General features: G+C 42.6%; 1 protein-coding gene across 1 annotated transcript; it reads right to left on the reverse strand.

The window, feature by feature from the left end:
• Positions 1–7992: 7992 nt before the first annotated feature.
• On the reverse strand, positions 7993–12997 carry LOC4344769 (disease resistance protein Pik-2-like). The gene is made up of 5 exons (XM_015794620.3): positions 12820–12997; positions 11634–12512; positions 9345–11361; positions 8489–8764; positions 7993–8390 (listed from the first exon to the last, which is right to left on the reverse strand). The coding sequence occupies exons 2-5, from the start codon at positions 12485–12487 to the stop codon at positions 8385–8387; spliced, it is 3153 nt and encodes a 1050-aa protein (XP_015650106.1). The 5' UTR covers positions 12488–12512; positions 12820–12997; the 3' UTR covers positions 7993–8384.
• Between the last annotated feature and the right edge of the window lie 7977 nt (positions 12998–20974).

The raw sequence follows: 20974 nt of genomic DNA on the forward strand, positions 1-20974 counted from the left end.
TTTGCAGCGACTTTGCAACCTGAAAGCTCATGTTTTTCTTGACTTCTCGATCGGACACCAGGTAGTCCTTGTTGGTGAAGTACGCTAAATGTTTCACGCCTTGCAGGCCTCGAGTTCAGCCTTCATGTGTTGTAAAACCTTGCAGTTCGTTAGGGAGTGATTGGTTGTCTTGTGAATGACACATCAAGCTGTAGATCTCTAAGGAGTTGTCCTCGTGGGTACTTGATTCCTAGTGGATAGGTGGGTTTTGGCCGCCTGAGGTCTTCTCCCATATGTTGTCATAGTCGGCAGTCTCTCTTCTATCGGGATAGGAAGAACAGCCGGAGTGTTGTCATTTCTTATAGTCGTCGCTGCGCTGTTCTCGTTCCCGACAGAAACGGCGGTCGCGTGCACCAGCGCTGCCTCCACTCCTCAACTTCTACGGCATGGGCACCACGACAGTTGATATCAACTTTGACACTTCTGATGAATTTGTTCCGAGATGGGCGGAGTTAAGCAGCTCATTGAAACCAGATAGGCCAGCATCTTTAAGGATCCACACATAGACAAGAAACTCGAGATATCTGAGGTTTGACATGACAGCCTTTTCTTCACTAAACATGATACCATGCAGATCAAACCGGACATAGCAAAAGGGTGTGTTGAAAACTCTCAACTTTTGAAAGTAGCCACCGTTAGGAGTCTTCGTGCTGCTTACTATACCTTTGTATTTTGTATACATATTCGAAGGTAACGTAGCTCTGGTAACCCCCCCCCCCCCCCCAAAGGGCTTCAATGTCCTGCCCGTCCAAAACATTTATTTTCAATTCGAGATATGAGAGGTTTGGAAGAAGCGACAACTTAATCACCACAGGCATTATATGAAACGTCAAGGACGTCAAACACAAATATCGGATGAGTTGACAGGAAGCGAATCCTGCTTCCCACATGACGCCTTAAGACCCTGTTTAGATGGGACTAAAACTTTCCCTATCATATCGGATGTTTGGACACTAATTATAAATATTAAACGTAGACTATTAATAAAACCTATCCATAATCTTGGACTAATTCACGAGACGAATCTATTGAGCCTAATTAATCCATGATTAGCCTATGTGATGCTACAGTAAACATTTTCTAATTATGGATTAATTAGGCTTAAAAATTTTGTCTCGCGAATTAGCTTTCATTTATATAATTAGTTTTGTAAGTAGTATATATTTAATACTCTAAATTAGTGTCTACTCCCTGGATCCAAACACCACCTTACTTTCATCACGATCGTCCAAAATCTTCACGGTCTGGATCTTGTGAAGATTGCATAGGGAATCCAAAAATGCAGATGTCTCATCCTGTCCATGAAGACAAAGATGGTTAATTCGAAGGATCCTTAGTTCCCTCAGCTTGCCAAGCAACTTCACAAACAGCAATGTATCACCACCGTAAGAATACACCGACAACTCCTATAGAGATGTCACTGGGACTGTTATGAAAATAGATACACAACGGAGACAAAAATTTAACGTGGAAAACCCTTACGGGAAAAAACCACGGATGTCGACCAGCAATGATCGTGATAGGGGAGTTGGATACAAACGTAGGAGATACATTGGGCTGTCGCACCCTCCCTATGCGGCTTACAAGGGATATATAACTAGGAGCCCTAATAGACAAAGACTCGAAGTCCTAATAGAAAACTAATCCTATAATGAGCATCTTTTCCATCCTTGAGGAGGTACCATGAGGTACGAGGTACCAATCTAATCTAACCGTTGATTTAACAGAGGTATGATTGGGCTAACAAAAATTAGGTCTCTCTTCCACACTGTCGTCGCCCATCGAGCCCACCGCCACCGTCGTCGCCCATCCATGCCGCTGTCGGGCACCCCAACACCGTCGGCCATCGACCGCCGCCGCCGTCGCGCATCGAGCCCGTCGCTGCCGTCGAGCATCCAGCCGCCGCCGTCACGCATCGAGCCCTTCGCCGTCGTCGCCCATCGAGGTTGCCGCCATCGTCACGCGTCACGCATCCAGCCGCCGTTGTCGCCCATCAAGGTTGCCGCCGCCGTCACATGTCACGCATCCAGCCGCCACCGTCGCGCATCCAGCCCTCCGCCGCCGCCGCCGCCGTCACGCATCGTGGCCGCCGCCGTCAGCCATCGAGCCCGCCACGCATTGAGCCCACCGAGTTGCTGTCACGCCTCTCGCCGGTCTCGCCGCAAATCCTCAATCTCACTGCTCTCCCCGATTTTTCCCCGTCAAACAGTAAAGGACAGAAATACCTTTCCACCAATGATACTGCTTGAAAGAGGAGGTGCAGTACCATGAGGTACGGACGATTTCTGACCGTTGGATGATGCTAGATCAACGATCAGGATTTGGTACTGCACAACCTCAAGGACAGTAAAAAACCTCTCCTATAATACAAAGTACTATTAGAAAACTAATCCGAATATACTGTGGGCCTAAAATTCGGATCACATATTTAACTGGAACTATAGGCCTGGGGATGTCGTTGACCGTGTACCTGCTACGCCTTGCAGCCACCTCCACCAAGAGCCTCCTGTTCATCTTCTGGATGTCACCGGCGATCTTGCGGCGAGCGTTGCTCTGCTCGAACAGTTTCCTAACCTTCTTCCTAAGCCGTCGGAGCATGTGCGGGACAGCCACTGGTTCCATGGCGTCGACGCGCACAAGGAAGGTCCATGTCGTACGACGCCTCCCTGAGGTCGTGCGCCCACAGCTCGACAGTCCCGTCGAGCTGCTCCGGTGGCACCTCGCCGACCATGCGGAGGACGGCGTGCACATCCTCGAGCTCACGTGAGAGAGACTGGATCTTCTTCCTTATGCCCGTGTGCAGGTCGTACTCGTCCTTGAGCATCTGGCCGAGCTTGGGGAGCAGCCTACCCATCGCCTTCATCAGATCCATGATTGCAATTGCAAGCAGAGCTAGCAGGTTAAGCTGATGTTAATTAGAAACAACATATGATGAGCTGCCAAGCGTAAATTGTTCTTTATTTGTGTGAAAACTGTCATTTATATATCCGAACGACCAACTATAAATGAAAAGCTGAAATTTTTTATCTCAAGTCTCTGACAACTCCCAACTAGCTAGATTAATACAGCAGTTCACCTTCCTGCCCAGTGACAAAACTTTCAGTTGGAACTTGGAAGCCCACAAGCCCCAACTCCCATGTACTGATAACCAGGGTTTAATGTTTCGGTTTGCTGATTTGTATCAGGGGTGGCCGAAAATTTAAAAATTTCGGTCCGAAGATTTAGAAATTTCGGTCTGAAAATTTATGAATTTTTAAATAAAATTTGACTGAATTTAAACAAAATATTACCAAATTCACGAGAAATGAAAAAAATAAAAATTTCGGCTGAAATTATATCGTATCGGGCGGTCCGATAGAACCGAAATTTCCATCCGAAATTGTGAACCCTGCTGATAACAATATTCAGAAATTCCAGGCCTTACAGCTACATATCCGAACACATTCATATCAAGAAATCATTCCAAATTTTAACCAAAAGACCTACTTTTTTTTGCCAAGGTGATTTAATGGTTGCCAAGGCGCAGAGCGGCGGGGGTGGAGCTACTGCAACTACAAGGACAGATTGGGATGGAGGGGATCGATCATTGAGGACATAATCAGGAGATGGAACCACGGAAAGTGAAAGAGGGTGGTATGCCTGCTTGGTTACTCCGGGGTCCGGGCTTTCCCTTCACTTTTTTTTTTTTTACAGATTGATTCCTTTGCAGAACAAAAAGAAATCATGCAGACCGTTTATCAACACGTTTTCCACGGATGAGTGACTTTTTGTCACAAGGAGTGACGTCTTCTCGGTGTGCAACCAACATGTTTAAACTTTGATAATCAAAACTTTTTGAATAATTATTCCAAAATAAACTTTTTGAATAATTTCGGTTCAACATTTTAAAATGGTATTGTTAAATTTGTCTTAAAAAAATAGTATAACTTTGGCTATGTATCTTGACATTTCTTTATCCATGTATATAAAGGTAAAAGTTGTTATATTTTAGAATGATGGAGCAGTAATAAATAATATAACATATCTAGCTTACTGTGTCAATATTTAAAACATGACTGATTTGGGGTCCATTGAGAGTACTGTACTGTTTCAATCATTTGTAAGGCTATGTTTAGATCTAGGTGTGAAAAGTTTTGACGTATCACATCGGATATATGGATAGATATTTGAAGTATTAAATATAGACTAATAACAAAACTAATTACAGAATCCGCCTGTAAACTGTGGGACGAATTTATTAAGCCTAATTAATCCATTATTAGCAAATGTTTACTATAGCAACACATTGTCAGATCATGGAGCAATTAAGCTTAAACGATTCGTCTCGTAATTTACACGCAATCTGTGTAATTAGTTGTTTTTGTCTATATTTAATACTCCATACATGTGTTTAAATATTCAATGTGATAGGGTAAAAAATTTTGCCAGTAGATCTAAACATGCCCTAACACCCTATCATGCTGTCGGTGACTCGGTTCAGTCATTGCAGAAAAAGCTTGTCATGCCCTCAATAATTGCCTGGAATTTACCCACCGGCAGGAAGAGCTGTTCACACTTCACATCACACTTGACCCATGCAACAAGTTGATAAAAAAATTAAATTCATCCGCAAGGATCCTCAGAAGGAGGGATTGGAAGGTCCTCTCTCGCGTCGCCCTCCCTAGGCGGCACGAGCGGCGACGCCTCGTCGCCACCTTCCTCCCCGCCTCCCTCCTCGTCTTGCCTCGCCGCCGCCTGAGCGGGCGTCGGCAAAGCCACGCGGCCATGAAGGATGGCGGAGGCGGAGCCTCGTCTCGCCCATCCCACGCTCGGCGGCCGGGGGAGGCTGTCTAGGGCAGCGGCGATGGTGGCTAGATCCGGGCCGAGTCTGGCTGGATCTGGCTGGGGAGTGGCTTGCGGCGGGGGCTGTAGTAGCAGTGGCGACACCTGGTGGCGAATATGGCGGCGACGGCAGCGGAGCCCCGTCCAAATCCACACCACCCCGGCCGGATCTGGGCGGGTGGTGACTGACGGCGGGGATGAGTGGTGGTGGCGGTGGTAGGCGACCGTGGTGGCCGTGGCTGTGAAGTTTCGGTGGCAGGCCGTCGCGGAGGCAGCAAGTGGCGGCGGGGTAGGAGGCATGGGCATCGGAGCGGTGGAGGGCAACGGTGTTGCTGAAAAACACGAGGCCTGGGAGATCTGCTTAACTCCAGTGCAGGTCCAAACTCGCCTTCGGGTATGCTAGCGTGCCAGTTGATTTGATCCTGCAATCAACAAGAAATAACGACAAAGGAACCGTGGTTAAATCCATAAACAATAGCCGATCGGCTAAGGGGCTGATGACATATCATTTATCTTTGAGCCGATGACATATGTAGGTCGATCGGCGGTCATAAACAAGTAAAAAGGGACTAAATCTACTCAATCGGCTGTAGATATTAACAATATGTATTCCTTATATCGATATATACTTAAATCAAGTGATTGGGATAGATCGGTCGCCATGCCGAGACAGTATAAATCACTTAGATTGAAATATATATTAATAATAGGAATAGATATGTTCATAGCATAGCCGATTAGATAGATCTAGCGTGTATCGGCTAATACTCCGATACAACTCTATATTAAGATATTAAAGCAAGTAGAATATATCAAACAAAAGTCTAATATACTTAAATGCTACAAGATCTTAATATAAAGGGCAGATTTAACATGTCAGTAAAGCATATAAAGCAAATATAGTTAAATCAGGTAAGATCGGCTGAAACCCCGATACTACCCTAATCGGCATCCAAGAAGCAGACTAGAGATTGAGATTCTAATCACGACTCATAAGATCAAACAACTGATGCAGCTAAAAGTATGAAAAGAAGGACAATATCTAAACAATCAAGCCATTGGAAGTTTCATAGAGTGGTGGATAACATATATAATCTAAGCCAACATCGATATTTAACCTTATCGGCTGGCCTCTATCAATAGATGCTAGCCGATTGTAGGTTAGATAGCGATATTGTCAGAGATTATATAAGATATATGATAACTCGACGAATTACATAAACAAGATTAGAGTATCATAAAGATGGAAGCACTAATCCCGAGAATGCAAGCCGTCATAACAAGTTTTACCTCTTGTTGAAGATCGAAACCGATGCAGCTCAACCCGAAAGCAAGAACTCGTCGAAATAAAACTAAAGCAAAAAGGGTGGCGATGCGCCGAGATTGTATTGAACGTGTGTGTTAATTGATTACATGGGGTTCGGGGTCTATTTATACCCAAAAATTACAAACTACGTCCATATCGGACACGACTCTTATCTCTAACAAACTCTAAGATACCATAAGTCTTTGCGGCAGACTTTTGCCCAAACATATCTCTAAGGAAATTATATAAAATATCCTAATTAATAGATACAATTGCCTTTTCAGGACTCTATCCATGCGTGGCAATCATCTTGAAGCATATCAACTCAACCCGATGTCGTACACCAAGTCGTGATGTCGGAATCGGCTGTATCACTTAACCCAGTCTGACTCGGACTTAGCCGATTCCAATCGTAGCCGATCCGGACTCCAGCCGATTCCTACTCTGTTTCCGTAAAGATCTTCATCTTTGATTTCGCTTCAATCTAATCTTCATCTCCGATGCTGATATTACCAAATTTTGTCATTGACAAACGGCTCGCAGCAAGGGCGAGCGTCCAGGTGGCGGCGGAGGCCGACGTGGGCATGTAGGCGGCAATGGAGGCCGATGAGGGGCGACCGACGCGTGCAGGGGCGGCGGAGGACGGCAAGGCACAGCCGGCACATGCAGGCAACGGTGGAGGACGACAAGGCAGCGCGTGCAGGTGGCAGCGGAGGCTGCCGGCTGTGCCACAGTGGTCGTGAAAGTTGGCACGGCACGAGGAGGTGTGGTCGGTGACGGCGGAAGCCAGTACGGCGCAAGGAGGCACGACAGGTGGTGGCAGTGGCTTGCCAGCTATCCGGTGGCGGCGAGTGGGAGGCCTACATGGAGGCAGTGGAGGCTGGCCAACTAGGGGCGTTGGTGCAGCGATGTTCACGTACTGACGGTGAAGGGTTGGTAGTTGGAGCAATGGAGAACAGCTTTTGATCAGCAGGCGGTGGACGACGGGTGAAAACCAAGCCCGGCCTTGGCCGGGCCGGCAATGGTGGCGTTCGAGCCTCCTGAGGGCGTTGCCGTGCCGTCTCACCCCCTCTAGTGTGGCTGCCGGGTGAAAGCCAGTCTTGGTTCTCTTTAAGACCTTGATAGACGGCGGCGGCGGTTCTTTCGTCGCTACTTTCCTTGGAGACGTCTTCTAGGCACCCCCTTGCCAAAACCTCCCAAGCAATGGGTGCAATCTCGCACTAGAGTCTTATCCTCTTGTGTCGGCGTCCTAGCTTCCGCAAGTTGGCCACGTCGAAGGGCCTAGGGGGGAGAGCGGTTCCATTATTCTCTCTCATGCTCTCTCCCTCATTCCCAAGTATTTGGATAGAGCATAGTTATGTGTTAGTGGTAAGGGTTGGGTTTTGAGCGATCTCGGATGTTTTCCGTTGTTGGCTTAGCGCCGGTCGGTCCCGCTTGGCGGCGACCGGTCTGGGGCTAGCCTTCTCCTGGGTCTGTGTGTTGGCGTTGTCAGTGTGTAGATGGTGGTATACTTTTTTTTTTTCTGATTACGACCTCCTAGGGTTGTAATCTTGTATTTTTCTCCTGCTATACAATAGAATTTCGCACTGTCTAGTGCGAGTCTAAAAAAAAGGGACTGGAAACCCCTTCCTACAGCATGCAAAACAAAGCATGGATTAACGAATAACTAATTATGTAAATATTCGCTTTAAAATTATAAAATAGATTAATGTGATTATTTAAAACAAATTTATATTAAAAATATATCGTTTAACGGTTCGAAAAGCGTATGTGTAGAAAACAAGAGAGTCGAGATTGGAAAGATAGAGTAAAGAGCACACTCTAACTGGGGAGTAGAGGTATATATATAAATAGACATGTTGCAAATTGTACAGTAACCGTGCTAACTAGTCTGGTACCATTTCATTCTGTTCAAAAAATAGTCTGGTACCATTTCTAGGGACACATTTTAATCAAGACTGCGCAGCAATCGTGCCAACTAGCCATCAATCGGAAATAAGATTGAGCTTACAAGTACATTTTATTACAGGTTGCAGAGTAAAATTTGCGGTGTTCTCAAATAAAATGGAAGTCAAAATGGTGTTCTGATCAGGATTACATCAAATGTTCTTCGGCTCGATCTGCAGTGCAGCGGCTCCCTGTTCTGCTCAAGACAGTACTGAGACTCCTGTGCTACCACTTTGACAATCTTGACTCAAAACAACATGGTAGAATTTCTTCAGACCTAGAGATGGTATTGCAGAAGAGGCGTTGAACCAAATTAATGGGATTCACAGTAACCAACTAGGGATTAGAATCAGATAGGCAACCTGGGGTGCATACCTGTTGGTGTTGGCCAGACAACACCATCTTATCTTCACCATATTTTACCAGTTCAAGTGTCGGGCGGTTTGCGTGGAAGTCGACTGCATATCTCGCAGCCGCCTCTGCTTTCTCCACCTCCTCAAGACATGCATTTTCACAGTTGATGGAGACACTGAATTTCTTTACGCATGGATTACGCTGGAGCATCTGTCCGAGGACAAAACGAAGATCGTCGTCCTTTCTCTCATGCGCATTGAGATTTTCGACAACAACTTTAGGAAAGAAGCTGCTAGGCTGGGAAGGAGAAGCAAGTGGCCATCAAGAAAGAAGAAGAAAACTAATTAATATAGAGAAGAATAGATGATACACAGCTCAATCACCAAAAATGGGAGCCAGCGGTCACTGAAAGTTCCAAGAAGTGTTTTATAAATATAATGTTCTTTTACTAACGGTATAAACGAATTTAAACCGGTATTTATTTATACTGCCACACCAAGTACTAGTCGAATACTCTTTTTCTACCAGTACTAGAAGTCATAAACCAACAGTTGAGACGTCTTGTACTGTTGATAATAATAGTAGTGCGTAGTATAACAGTACCAATAGAGACCATCGGAAAAAGTCCGATTGATTAATCAGCCCATCATTTCGCTTATTCGTGGAATAAGTCAAACGCTATATTTGCAAAGGAAAAATAATATGTGCATAAAACGTTTATATAAGTGTTCTTAGCGATCTAAAAACAGAGGCTAATTAAAATAAATTTCAATGAAAAAACCTCGAAATAAGCTCTAATTTTAAACTTAAAAATTTAAATTTTAGCTGATAAGTATAAACATAAACGAAAAGATGAGGCCCATTTGTGTGAGCGTACCTCCTCGTGAGGGGGAAGCATTTCTCCCTCCGAAAACTTATGGATTTGAAGGGTTGGACGGTTGGGATGGATGGCGGCTGCGTGTGCCAACGCCGCCTCCGCTTCCTCGACTTCCATGGCACGAGCACCACGACATTGGATGTTAACTTGGACTTGTTGGAGCGAACTTCTTCCAAGATGAGCGAAGCTAAACAGCTTGTCAAATCCAAGTATGTCGGTATCTTTTAGGATCCGCACATAAACACAAAAACTGAGAGTTTTGACGTTTGGCATGACAGCTTTTTCGTCTTTGCTGCACATGATGCCATGCTGATCAAACCGGACATACAAGTAGGGTGTGTTCAAAAATCTCAACTCTTGGAAGCAGGCATCACCAGCACCGGCAATCTTCCCGATGCTTACTATCCTGTCGCAGTGTATAAACAGATGGAGGTATCGTAGTTTTGGTAACCTCCCAAGGGTTTCAAGGTCTAGCTCTTCCAAAAAATTCACTCTCAATTCAAGATAAGAGAGGTTTGGAAGAAGCGACCAATTAATCCACTCTGGCATTCTATGAAACCTCAAAGACACCAAGCAGAGGTATCGGAGGCATTGAGGGGAAGTGAATCCTGCATCCCACGTGACACCCTCATTTGGATTAAGATTTAGGTCAATGTCCAAAGTTTGGATCTTGTGCAGATTGCATAGGGACTCCAGCAGTGCTGATGTCTCGCCCTGTCCATCAAGCTTAAGGTTTTTAGCATGCAGCACCCTCAGTTCCCTCAGCTTGCCTAGGACCTTCACGAACTGGAACGTATCATCACTATAAGGCCACAAATACAGCTCCTGTAAGGACGTCAGCTTCTCGATCACACCAGGCGACACCCTTACATCAATATCAACACGTAGGGACAGCAATTTTGTTAGCAGGCCCACTGACTCTGGCAGCTCTTGTATGTTAGATTCCTTCAGATGAAGTACTTGTAGAAACCTCAAATTTCTGAATTGCTCTATGAGAGGAATAGAATCAATACAATCTAGATGGAGGAACCTAAGGTGAAGTAAATTTCTAACATGCTGCAGGTTAATTTTACCATCAATGTTCCACCAACGGCCTTGCTTTTGTATTTCTAGTACACGTAAAACTTGGAAGCTCGGTAATTGCATGTTCTTATCAAAGCACTCAGTCATAATAAGGGACCTTGTTTGCTTCACACCCATATTAGCCAACTGATTCCTGTTCTCTTCAAAACTCCAATGTTGTAGAGCTAATCTACGGGCATTTTTCCATGAAAGTTCATGTTCCTTACTGCCATCTACTACAGTGACAAAGTTTTCTTCACCTGACAATAAGAGGATCAGATCAAGTACCATGTCATGAACACGGCAACCACACATGTACCCTGAGTATTCATGCTCAACTGGCTGGATCATGCTTCTGTTTATCAACTCATTGAAATATCCCTCCCCGGTTTCAAATAACCCTAACTTTGCTGCTTGTTTCTCATGTACAAAACCCTCTGCTATCCACTTCCATATTAACAAATTTTTCTCAATATAATAATCTTCCGGAAATATGCTTAGGTACAATAAGCACGGCTTCAGATGCAACGGCAAATCATAGTAGCTCAAAGACAATATCCTTCTTGTATTATCTACGTCATCATTGTATCCATGTTCTAAACCAATAGAGTTATACACTTCGGACCAGTATTCCCTTGGTTTATTGGCCAACAGACTAGCTATTATGATGATAGCTAAAGGCACACCGCCACATTTCTTTAGTATTTTGTCACATGCCTCAACCGATGTACTACGGAGAGACTCACCTTCACCGCTAATAATTCTTGTGTACAATAATTTTTTTGATTCATCATGAGAAAGTGGATGCATTTTGTAAACTTCGCCCACTTGTGTGGCAACTTCATAAATACGAGTAGTTGTGACTACTCTGCTTTCATGGTTACTGTCTTGTAGTGCACATCTAATTAACCTCCATGAATCCTTATCCCATATGTCATCAATGACTACAAAACACCTGGTACATATATCCACACAACAATGAAAGGGAATAGAGTTAGTAATTAAAACTAGTGGAAGAACATGTAAAAGCAAGCAGAACACAACAACCGCAGAAAACCATCAACCATATTACAGTAGCATGAGATTTTGTTATATATATAAACAGAAGTAGTAAGGAGGAACGACATGAATCTGCATCAAACTGTAGCATGCAATAATTTGGAGAAAGTTAATTGTTATTGCATTCTCTACCAATAGGCGCCAAAGGTTTGGTGATTATATTCCTACCTCTTTTTTTGGAGGAATTCCTGGAGTTTGTTGATGAGTTGCCTTTCGTCCAGCAGCTTTAGATTTAAGTCATTGTATGACTGCTTGTCAAGATCCATGAGAATATCCCTAAAAACTTTCCTAATATTAGGATTCTGACCGACCGGAATGAAAGCCCCAGAATCAAAACTTGGTTTAAGCTTGTCGTAGACTGCTTTGGCAAGAGTGGTCTTGCCAAGTCCTCCAAACCCAAAGATGGATACCATCTTCGGTTTTCTAACGGACACATCGATTTCGATCTTCCTCTTCTTGGTCGGCAAATCAATATCCAACATCTTCATGAGCTCATCCATGGGCCCCTCAATTCCAACAAGCTCTGCCAATGTTTTGTACATACTCAAGAGACGAGGATCGACAGTTGCTGGGCCTGCAGGATTGATGGCAATATTGTCGATTGTGTACCTCGCATGCCTGGTAGCCACCTCCTGGAGCTTCTCATCGATTTCTTTCATTGCGACACCGATTTCATGGCTAGCCTTGATCTTGTTGAACTGGTTGGTCATCTTCTCCAAGAACCATTTGAACCAGTGAACTTCACTTGCCTCATGGCCGTCGACGCGCACAAGGAAGGAGTCGATGATGTCCTCCATGTCATACGACGCCTCCCTAAGGTCGTGCGCCCAAAGCCTCAACTCATCGTCAAGATGCTCCCATGGCACCTTGCCGATCTTGCGGAGAGCAGCGTGGATGCTCTCGAGCTCCCGTGAGACAGACTGGATCTTCTCTCTCACGCCCGACTGCATGACGTACTCTTCCTTGAGCAGCTCACCCAACTTGGGGATCAGGTTTTCCATTGCCCCCATCACCAGCTCCATGATTGCGATCGAGAAAGCTCCTCTCCTTCATCATCATCACAAACCACATAAATAATGAGTTTTCAAGCAGAATTTCTTTCTTTTTTAACTTTTAGCTCCAATTTTTCTCATCAAACTTCCAACTCACGCAGAAACAACATCGATTTTATCAAAACGACAAACATATAAAAAGTTGAAAGTTTTATCTCTAGTTTCTTAGTTCACCCCTGCACCTCCCCACTGAGTAATAAAACTTTAAGTTTGCCAGCCCAGAAGTGCCGGTTGATGATTACAACACAGATCCAAAACTTCCATCAAGAAATCTTTTGAAATTTTAACTGAAAAAGGCCTACCTTTCTTTGCCCTGGGACGCGATTCGTAGCTCGATTCGATCCGAAGCTTGGGATTTTAGAGTAGCTTAATGGTTAAGGGAAGGGAAGGAGTCGTCGTTGCCTCGTCCGAGAGCAGCTAGCTGTGCGCTTGGTAGCAGCGAGCAGCAGAGGGCAGCGATAAAAAAGACTGAAGAGAAGGTTGAGCAGCAGAGGACGACTAAGGCCATTCCTAACCCAATAATTAGAATAGTATCTATAGCATTAAATAGGCCGCCCCACCCACTGTCGACACCGGATCTGACACAAGAACGACCGCCTCGCCTGCCGCCAACATGACCGATACTACCCCCGCCCATTGCCGATGCCGCCAACACTGGGTTCGCTGCAAGAACGGCCGCCTTCAGTTTCTCGCCCACCACTGATGCTGGATCCGCCGCGGAAACGGCCGGATTAATCACAGGAACAGTTGTCCCGCCCGTGGCCGATGCCGCGACGCCACGGACACCGTCCCACGCGGAGAGGGGAGGAGAGAGGTGGAGCCAATGCGGATAATTTACTGGTTATTTAATTTCCAAATAATTAATTACTATAAATAAAAAATTGGCTGGAAATAAGATAAATCTTATCTAACTGTTTATTGGTCACGTACAGTAGTTATTAGGTGGTAATAGTAAAAATGATGATAGATTTACCATCACCACTACCTGCAAACAGAAATTAATAGTGTATATGCACCAATTTCCTGGAATTTACGTTCAAGATATTATATAAAGCAAGTTGAGAATAAGAAACAAAGAAGGGCGGCCGGGCTGTTCAGTCTTCAGATCGCACTAGCTAGTTGAATAAAATAATACCGACCTGTAAAGGAAACATCCGATGTTTGTAAAAGAGTCTATATATATGGCAGTACTACCATTGTGCTGCCTTGACGATAATACTATTCTAAATTTTAGTTTCTATTTTTTAAGTCTAAATTTTAGTTTAGTTTATTTTGGATATTAGAAGATAGTCCATTTTACCCACTCGAACTATTTTGTCACACCAGTTAACCCTCTAAAGTAATTTTTTTTAAGCTCATCCTGCACTCTCAAACTACTAAAAAAAGGGATCACTTTACCCTTTAATAGTATTTCTCTTTTTTCACTCCCTATATAAGCGGTATTTTGCATTGAAATTAGGTATGTCGATGATACATGTTAACAACTTACTTACTCCGTCCCAAAAATGCCAACCTATCCTAGTATAACAAATATGTCCAGATTTATTATATTAAGAGGGGTTAATGTGTTTAGGTTGGAAGCACTCAAGATAGATTTAAATATCGAGTTTTAAAATTTCATGCAAAAAATCATAATAAAAAGTTAGAAAATATTTTCTAACATTGATAACGGTGTCATCTGTGGGTCTACAAAATTGCAGCCTAAATATATAGCCTATAGAAAACAAAAATGTTAGGCATGAGGGAGCTGAGTTAACCATTTTCAATAGTATATATAAGGGTAAAATAAGAAAAAAATTAATTTAAGGTGTTCGATCCAATGAAATAGTTAGTTTGAATAGTTAGTTTGAGTGGACTTTTTTCTTTAAGAAAATAGTTCTATATTTAATAATTCTAAGAAAATTGGGTTGTCACTAATTTATGAAAGTCCTGGAAGCATCGAAGGACCTCATTCTTATGCTTAAGCATATAAATCCAAGTCATACGAGTATGACAATCAATAAAGATGACAAACCACTTGAAACCACTCACAGAAGTAACAGGGTATGGTCCCCAAACATCAGAATGTATTAATATGAATGGTTCATAGCTATGAAGGCCAAGCCCAACATATGTAGAGCGAGTATGTTTACCAAGCTCACAAGTATCACACACCAGTCTATGCATATCCACTCTACTAAAGAGGTCTGGATACAACTTACTCAAAACCCCAAAGATGGATGTCCTAACTAACAATGAAGCAAACCGATCTCCTTCTAAACATCTCCAACCACCGCAGCTAGTACCAGTTCCTCATGATTGATGTACCACAACCCATCACGCCTGACTCCAGTCCCAATCCTCCTCCCAGTCCCTTCTCCTAGAACAGACAAGAATTCTCATCAAATACAACAATGCACTTGAGTTGATCAATAGCCGAACAAACCGAGAGAAGGTTAACTGGAAAGGAAGGAACATGAAGAACATAAGATAAGTTCATTGATGATGTGCACTCTACCGACCCTATACCATAAATAGGTTTGGATGTACCATCAACGATTTAGATAGTTTCATAGCGGATATAAGGGGTGTATGATGTGAAAGTATTATGCAATCCTATGAAATGCTTTGATGCTCCTGAGTCTATGATCCAATCTATAGGATGTCTATATGTAGATGCAATTAGTGCATGTGCCTGAGTACCTTCATCCACTTAGGCGTAGTTGGCAAAGTTACTAAAGTGAGTGGTGGTGTTGGAGCTCTCATTGGTCTTGTTCTTCTGCCATTCTTCCCACTGTGTCAGCTGTTCACCTGTTAGGGTAATAGCTTTACCCTCCTCAATGGCTGCATTGGCCTGAGGAGAACCTCTGTCCTACCACGACCTCCACCGCGACCTCTCCAGTCACCTCCTCTACCACCGCGGTTTCCCCCAAAGCCACCACGGTCTCCTCCAAATCCACCACGGGTTCCACCAAATCCACCATGCCCTCCTCGAATTAACCCCCTGCCGCCAATGTTCCGAGGAGTGGGACAATTGTAGCTCACATGACCCACTTGTCCACAGTTGTAGCATTCCCTATTATCAGCCACAGTGTATGCTGATCTTGTAAGATTTGTGCCTCTCATCAGTTTCAACCTCATCTCCTGCACCATAGCAAAAATAACCTCTTCCATAGTAGGCAATGTAGCCTGGTGGAACATAGCCGCTCTTCTATCCTCAAACTCCTTGTTCAGCCCCTTCAAGAAATGAATGACTCTTCGCCTCTGCATCCATTTATTTCCAATCACAATGTCCTCCTCATGCTTCAACTGTAGAGGATCACAGTGATCAAGATTTGTCCATAACTGCTGCAACTCACTAGCATAACTGTTAAATTTGTTGTATTCCATGTCCTCCATGCTTGGCTCTCCTTATCAGAGGGCTCTTCACAACCCTCTTGCAAAAAATGATCCACCCCTTTTGCTCTCAACATTAGTTGAGCTCTCCTACACCAACTCAAATAATTTTTGCTCCCTTCCAACCTCAACTCACTTGGCATCACTTCTAGTTTCAGTTTAGACCCTCCTGCTACATTCCTCTGACCTATCATGCCCATCTTCAACAAATCCTCTAGCAAATCCTTCATATCACCCTTAGTGATAAGTGAGGAAGCATCTACAACCTCCTTTCCAACCACTGAAGACATTTCTTTCTTCTCCTTCTCTCCTCTCTTCAGCAAGCAGCACCAAATTTACTAGCAGCAAGCAGCAACCATACACAACAACAAGATCCCAATCTACTAGCAGCAACCACACACAACAGCAAAATCCCAAATTTACCGGTGATAGTACTCCTTCCTCCTCCTCCTCCTCTTCTTAAATCAACCACACAAAATCCCAAATCTACCGGTGATAGTACTCCTTCCTCCTTCTCCTCTTCTTGCTGTTCTCTTCCTTCTTCTTCTTCTCACCCTTCTCCCTCTTTTTCCCTCCTTCTTCCTCTCCTCTTCTTCCTGCACGCACGCGCGCTGTGGACACCGCTGCCTCACGCACGCGTGCCTGGCCTTCTGCTCGCGTATGACGCTGCCACTCTGGGCCCAACGCCTATGCCGCCGCCAACCACCTGCTCCGGGCCCAGCGCGGCCCATGCACACGCGCCGCTGCTGCCGCCTCACGCGTACGATGCCGCTGCTCTAGGCCCAGCCGCCTTCCTCGCGCCCTCCTCCTGCTCTGGGCCTCACCCCGCCCCACAGATCGCCGGTGAGCTAGGGTTTGGCTCTAATACCATATTGTAGTTTGGTTTTGGGGCAATTTCTCAGGGGGCTTCAAGCCTACACACCCCTTCATCATCCTTCTATTCTTAAAAAAAAACATTTTACAAGTAGACCCTCGTATACATTACATATTTACACCAAGAGATATAATAGGAAAGCCTTCAGATGTGAAGTCAGATCATAGTAGCTAAAAGACTATCCTTCTAATATTCTCTACTTCGTTATTACCTCCATGCCCAAAACCAATGGAATTGTACACCTCAGACCAATTCTACTCTGGTTTGTTCGCCAACAAACTAGCTATTGTGATTATAGCTAATGGCATACCATCACATTTGTTCAAAATTTTGTCACATGCCACAGCTGGTGGTCAAGTAAGACATTTGCCTTCAGCATTAGCTATTCTTGTGTACAAAATTTTTTTCAGAGTCATCACGAGAAAGTGGCTCCATTTTATAAAACACAACCCACATGTGTGGCAATTTCAAAAATACGAGTAGTTACAACTACTCTACTTCCAAGCTTACTATCCTGCACTGCACATCTGATTAATTCCCATGATTTCCTATCCCATATGTCATCAATAATAACAAAGAACCTGCACATCACAATGATAGCACAAGAGCCATAAGTTAGTAACTAAAACTAGTGAATGAACATGTCAACATAAGGAATGATCAACCATCAACAAGAAGCCCAGGGGAGTTCCCCTTAAATGATGGAATAAGAAGTGGTCATTAGCGTTACATTTGTCCCATAGAATTAGCCAAATGTGTTTGTACAATCCGGTAATTGTGCATCGTACTTGTGTTTCAATTTAACAACCAGCATTAAATGCGGCAGGCAGAGCGCCTGACTGGTCGCTATGACCGGTCTGTGACCGGCCAAGTGATTGATAGGACGACGGCAACATGCCCACTTGCTGCCCGTGTGTCAGGCGGCGTGTGGCATGCCACGCCCCATCCCATCGATCATGATGAGGAGCTTTTCTACTCCTCATCCTATCTGGTACCGGCCTAACTACTCCAGCTGTACCCGGATTTGTATTCCCGATGCATGCATGCACCCAAAGTCCTCATCCATTAAATAGAGAATGACGCGGGCGTCCCCTGTGTCAGCCGGCCTGATGTGATGGGCCCTATACAGCAGCCGACGTGCGTGTGGCTTCCAAGTCAAGGCACAAGACACACATTTAATGTAAAGAATATTTTTCCTTTTCCCTAGGTAGCTTTTCGGACCCATGTGGTAACCTCTTGAAGTATAAAAGGAGGTCCATGCCTAGTGAGAAGGGAGATCCCGGAGGAAAAGGCAATCTCTGGAGGCCAACTCCAGTTTATACTCCAGAGATTCAGAGACTTTCTAAGCTCAGAAAAATCATCATATATAGGAGTAGGATATTACGCTTTGCAGCGGCCCGAACCTGTATAAACTCCTTTTGTCTCATCTTCTTGAGGGGCTCGACCCCCTCTACTTCACACATTCCATCCAAATCCTCAATTCTCACCTGCTGCCCCCGACCGAACTAACAAAGGGGGCCTCACAGTCCCCCGCTTGAGGAGTTCACCTTCCGACAACTGTTGTGCTTGTAAGAATTAAATCATTATAATAAGATCTCACATGATTATATTTTGATGAAAAATTATAAATTATTTTTATAATATATCTAAATTACTTTTAGATTTCACTAAATTACTTCTTAGACATATAAAAATAAATTAAATAAAACATAAAATTAATTTGCATATATTATAGAAGAAACTTAAAACAAAAAGAAAGTAACTTGTCATGACATTAGAATAAATCCGTTGTGGGGGTAACTATGATATGTTGATTAAATCTAATTTCTAGAGACTTATGTTTTTACCTCCACAATAGATTTCTTTTAATACCGTAACAAGTTACTTTACTTTTTATTTTAAGTTACTTCTATAATATATGTAAATTACTTTCAGGCTTTATTAAATTTACTTTTATGACTAAGAAGTAATTTAATGAAATCTAAAAGTAATTTAGATATATTATAAAAGTAATTTGTATTTTTTTATAAAAATATAATCATGTGAGATATTGTTATAAAGAATTAATTGTTACAAACATAATGGTGTAATCGGATCATAAATTAGATGAGTAATTTAATAGAAAATTCCATAAGAAGAAAAAATACATGCACTTTTGGGTGTACAAGTAACAATAGATATGAGATTGAGGTAGCTGGTTATAACAATACAGAGAACGGTCTCGTTGTAGACACGTCCTTGCGAGTGAGAATTGAGGAGACGGAGTCTAGGAAAGAGAGGCTTTCCGCTCACTGCAACTACCTCCTTTTTCATTGTCACAACTACGACAAAAACTATGGAAACATAGAGAGGCAACTCAGAATTAATTTATTTTTTAAAACTTCATCTATTCTTTTGAACCTCAAAAAAGATAGGGAGCTTATGCTTTCATTAAGTAAAAGAGAGTTGACCAATAGAGAAAAAATGGGTCCAAAAAACTTACAACTACGCAGCATACAACTGGTGAAAATCAGTAAAAACCCATGCATAGAAGCAAAGAACTAAAAATTTCGGCGTCACGACTACTGAATTTCAGCATTGACAAATTTTAAATTGTTTTTGTCCATTGATTTTGGCATCTAATTAAACATACCTTTTGCAAAGAAACAACACAAATCAACCTGGCTACACACACAGGAACAGCCAGTAACATCTCTATATATTAGTGGTGTTGGCAGTGAATCTACCACTCAATTACCCTTTAAACTTTTTCATATTAAATTAAATTATGTTTTCCTCTTTTAGGCCATTGTCTTATGGAAGGATGAAGACGGCGATGATGTAATTGTATGTCTAGGATCAACGTAATTGAGCACTGAATTATGCTCAGGCCGGCAAAAGCAGCTAGCTAGCCTACTGACTTTATGCCTGCTATAATTTGTGCTTTTGGTCCATCGCTAGAGATAAGAACATCTTAAGAATAGACAATCACTAGTGGTCTCCACTCTCCGCTCTCCATTTCATTAAAGTTACCATTATCAGAGAGAGAGATATTTTTTCCTAATCGCCCACCTCTAATATATATGTCCTTTTGGTCCCTCCTCTTTCTTTAAACAAATAATTTTCCTTATTATCCAACTACAGAGAATCCTACTTTTGCAAAAAGCTTGCCAAGCCCCAATAATTACCCGGAATAAGCATACTAAAAGAAAGCACTCCCTCCGTTCTAAAATAAGTGACTAACTTTATCATGTATAGGCTATATTAGGAAAGCTGGGAGGTAAATGATACTCCTTATTAAATGAGGGATGTATATGAGTGAGAGGGTAGTTGGAGGTAAGATATATGAGAAAAAAAAGTTAAATAAGAAGTACTCTCTCATTCCCTAAATATTTGACACCGTTGACTTTTTTAAACATGTTTGACCGTTCATTTTATTCAAAAACTTTTGTGAAATGTGTAAAACTATATGTATAAAAAAAGTATATTTAACAATAAATCAAATGATATGAAAAAAATTAATAATTATTTTTTCCTAATCGGCCACCTCTAATATATCTGTCCTTTTGGTCCCTCCTCTTTATTTAAACAAATAATTTTCCTTATTATCCAACTACAGAGAATCCTACTTATGCAAAAAGCTTGCCAAGCCCCAATAATTACCCAGAATTTCTGCTCCACTTGGCCAAAAGCATACTAAAAGAAAGCACTCCCTCCGTTCTAAAATAAGTGACTAACTTTATCATGTATAGTCTAAATTACAAGGAAAGCTGAGAGGTAAATGATACCCCTTATTAAATGAGGGATGTATATGTGTGAGAGGGTAGTTGGAGGTAAGATATATGAGAAAAAAAGTTAAATAAGAAGTACTCTCTCATTCCCTAAATATTTGACACCGTTGACTTTTTTAAACATATTTGATCGTTCATTTTATTCAAAAACTTTTGTGAATGTGTAAAACTATATGTATACATAAAAATATATTTAACAATAAATCAAATGATATGAAAAAAATTAATAATTACTTAAATTTTTTGAATAAGACGAACGGTCAAACATTTTTAAAAAAATCAATGGCGTCAAATATTTTGGGATGGAGGGAGTAATTAATAAGACAAGTAGTTCTTAAAATGAACACATATTTTGGGACAAGTTGTAAATATAAATATATAATGAGGTTACTTATTTTGAGACAGTTCAAAATAAGTGACTAACTTTATCACGTATAG

This window comes from Oryza sativa, chromosome 8 (genome assembly GCF_034140825.1).
Source record: "Oryza sativa Japonica Group chromosome 8, ASM3414082v1".
Taxonomy (NCBI): Eukaryota; Viridiplantae; Streptophyta; class Magnoliopsida; order Poales; family Poaceae; genus Oryza; species Oryza sativa.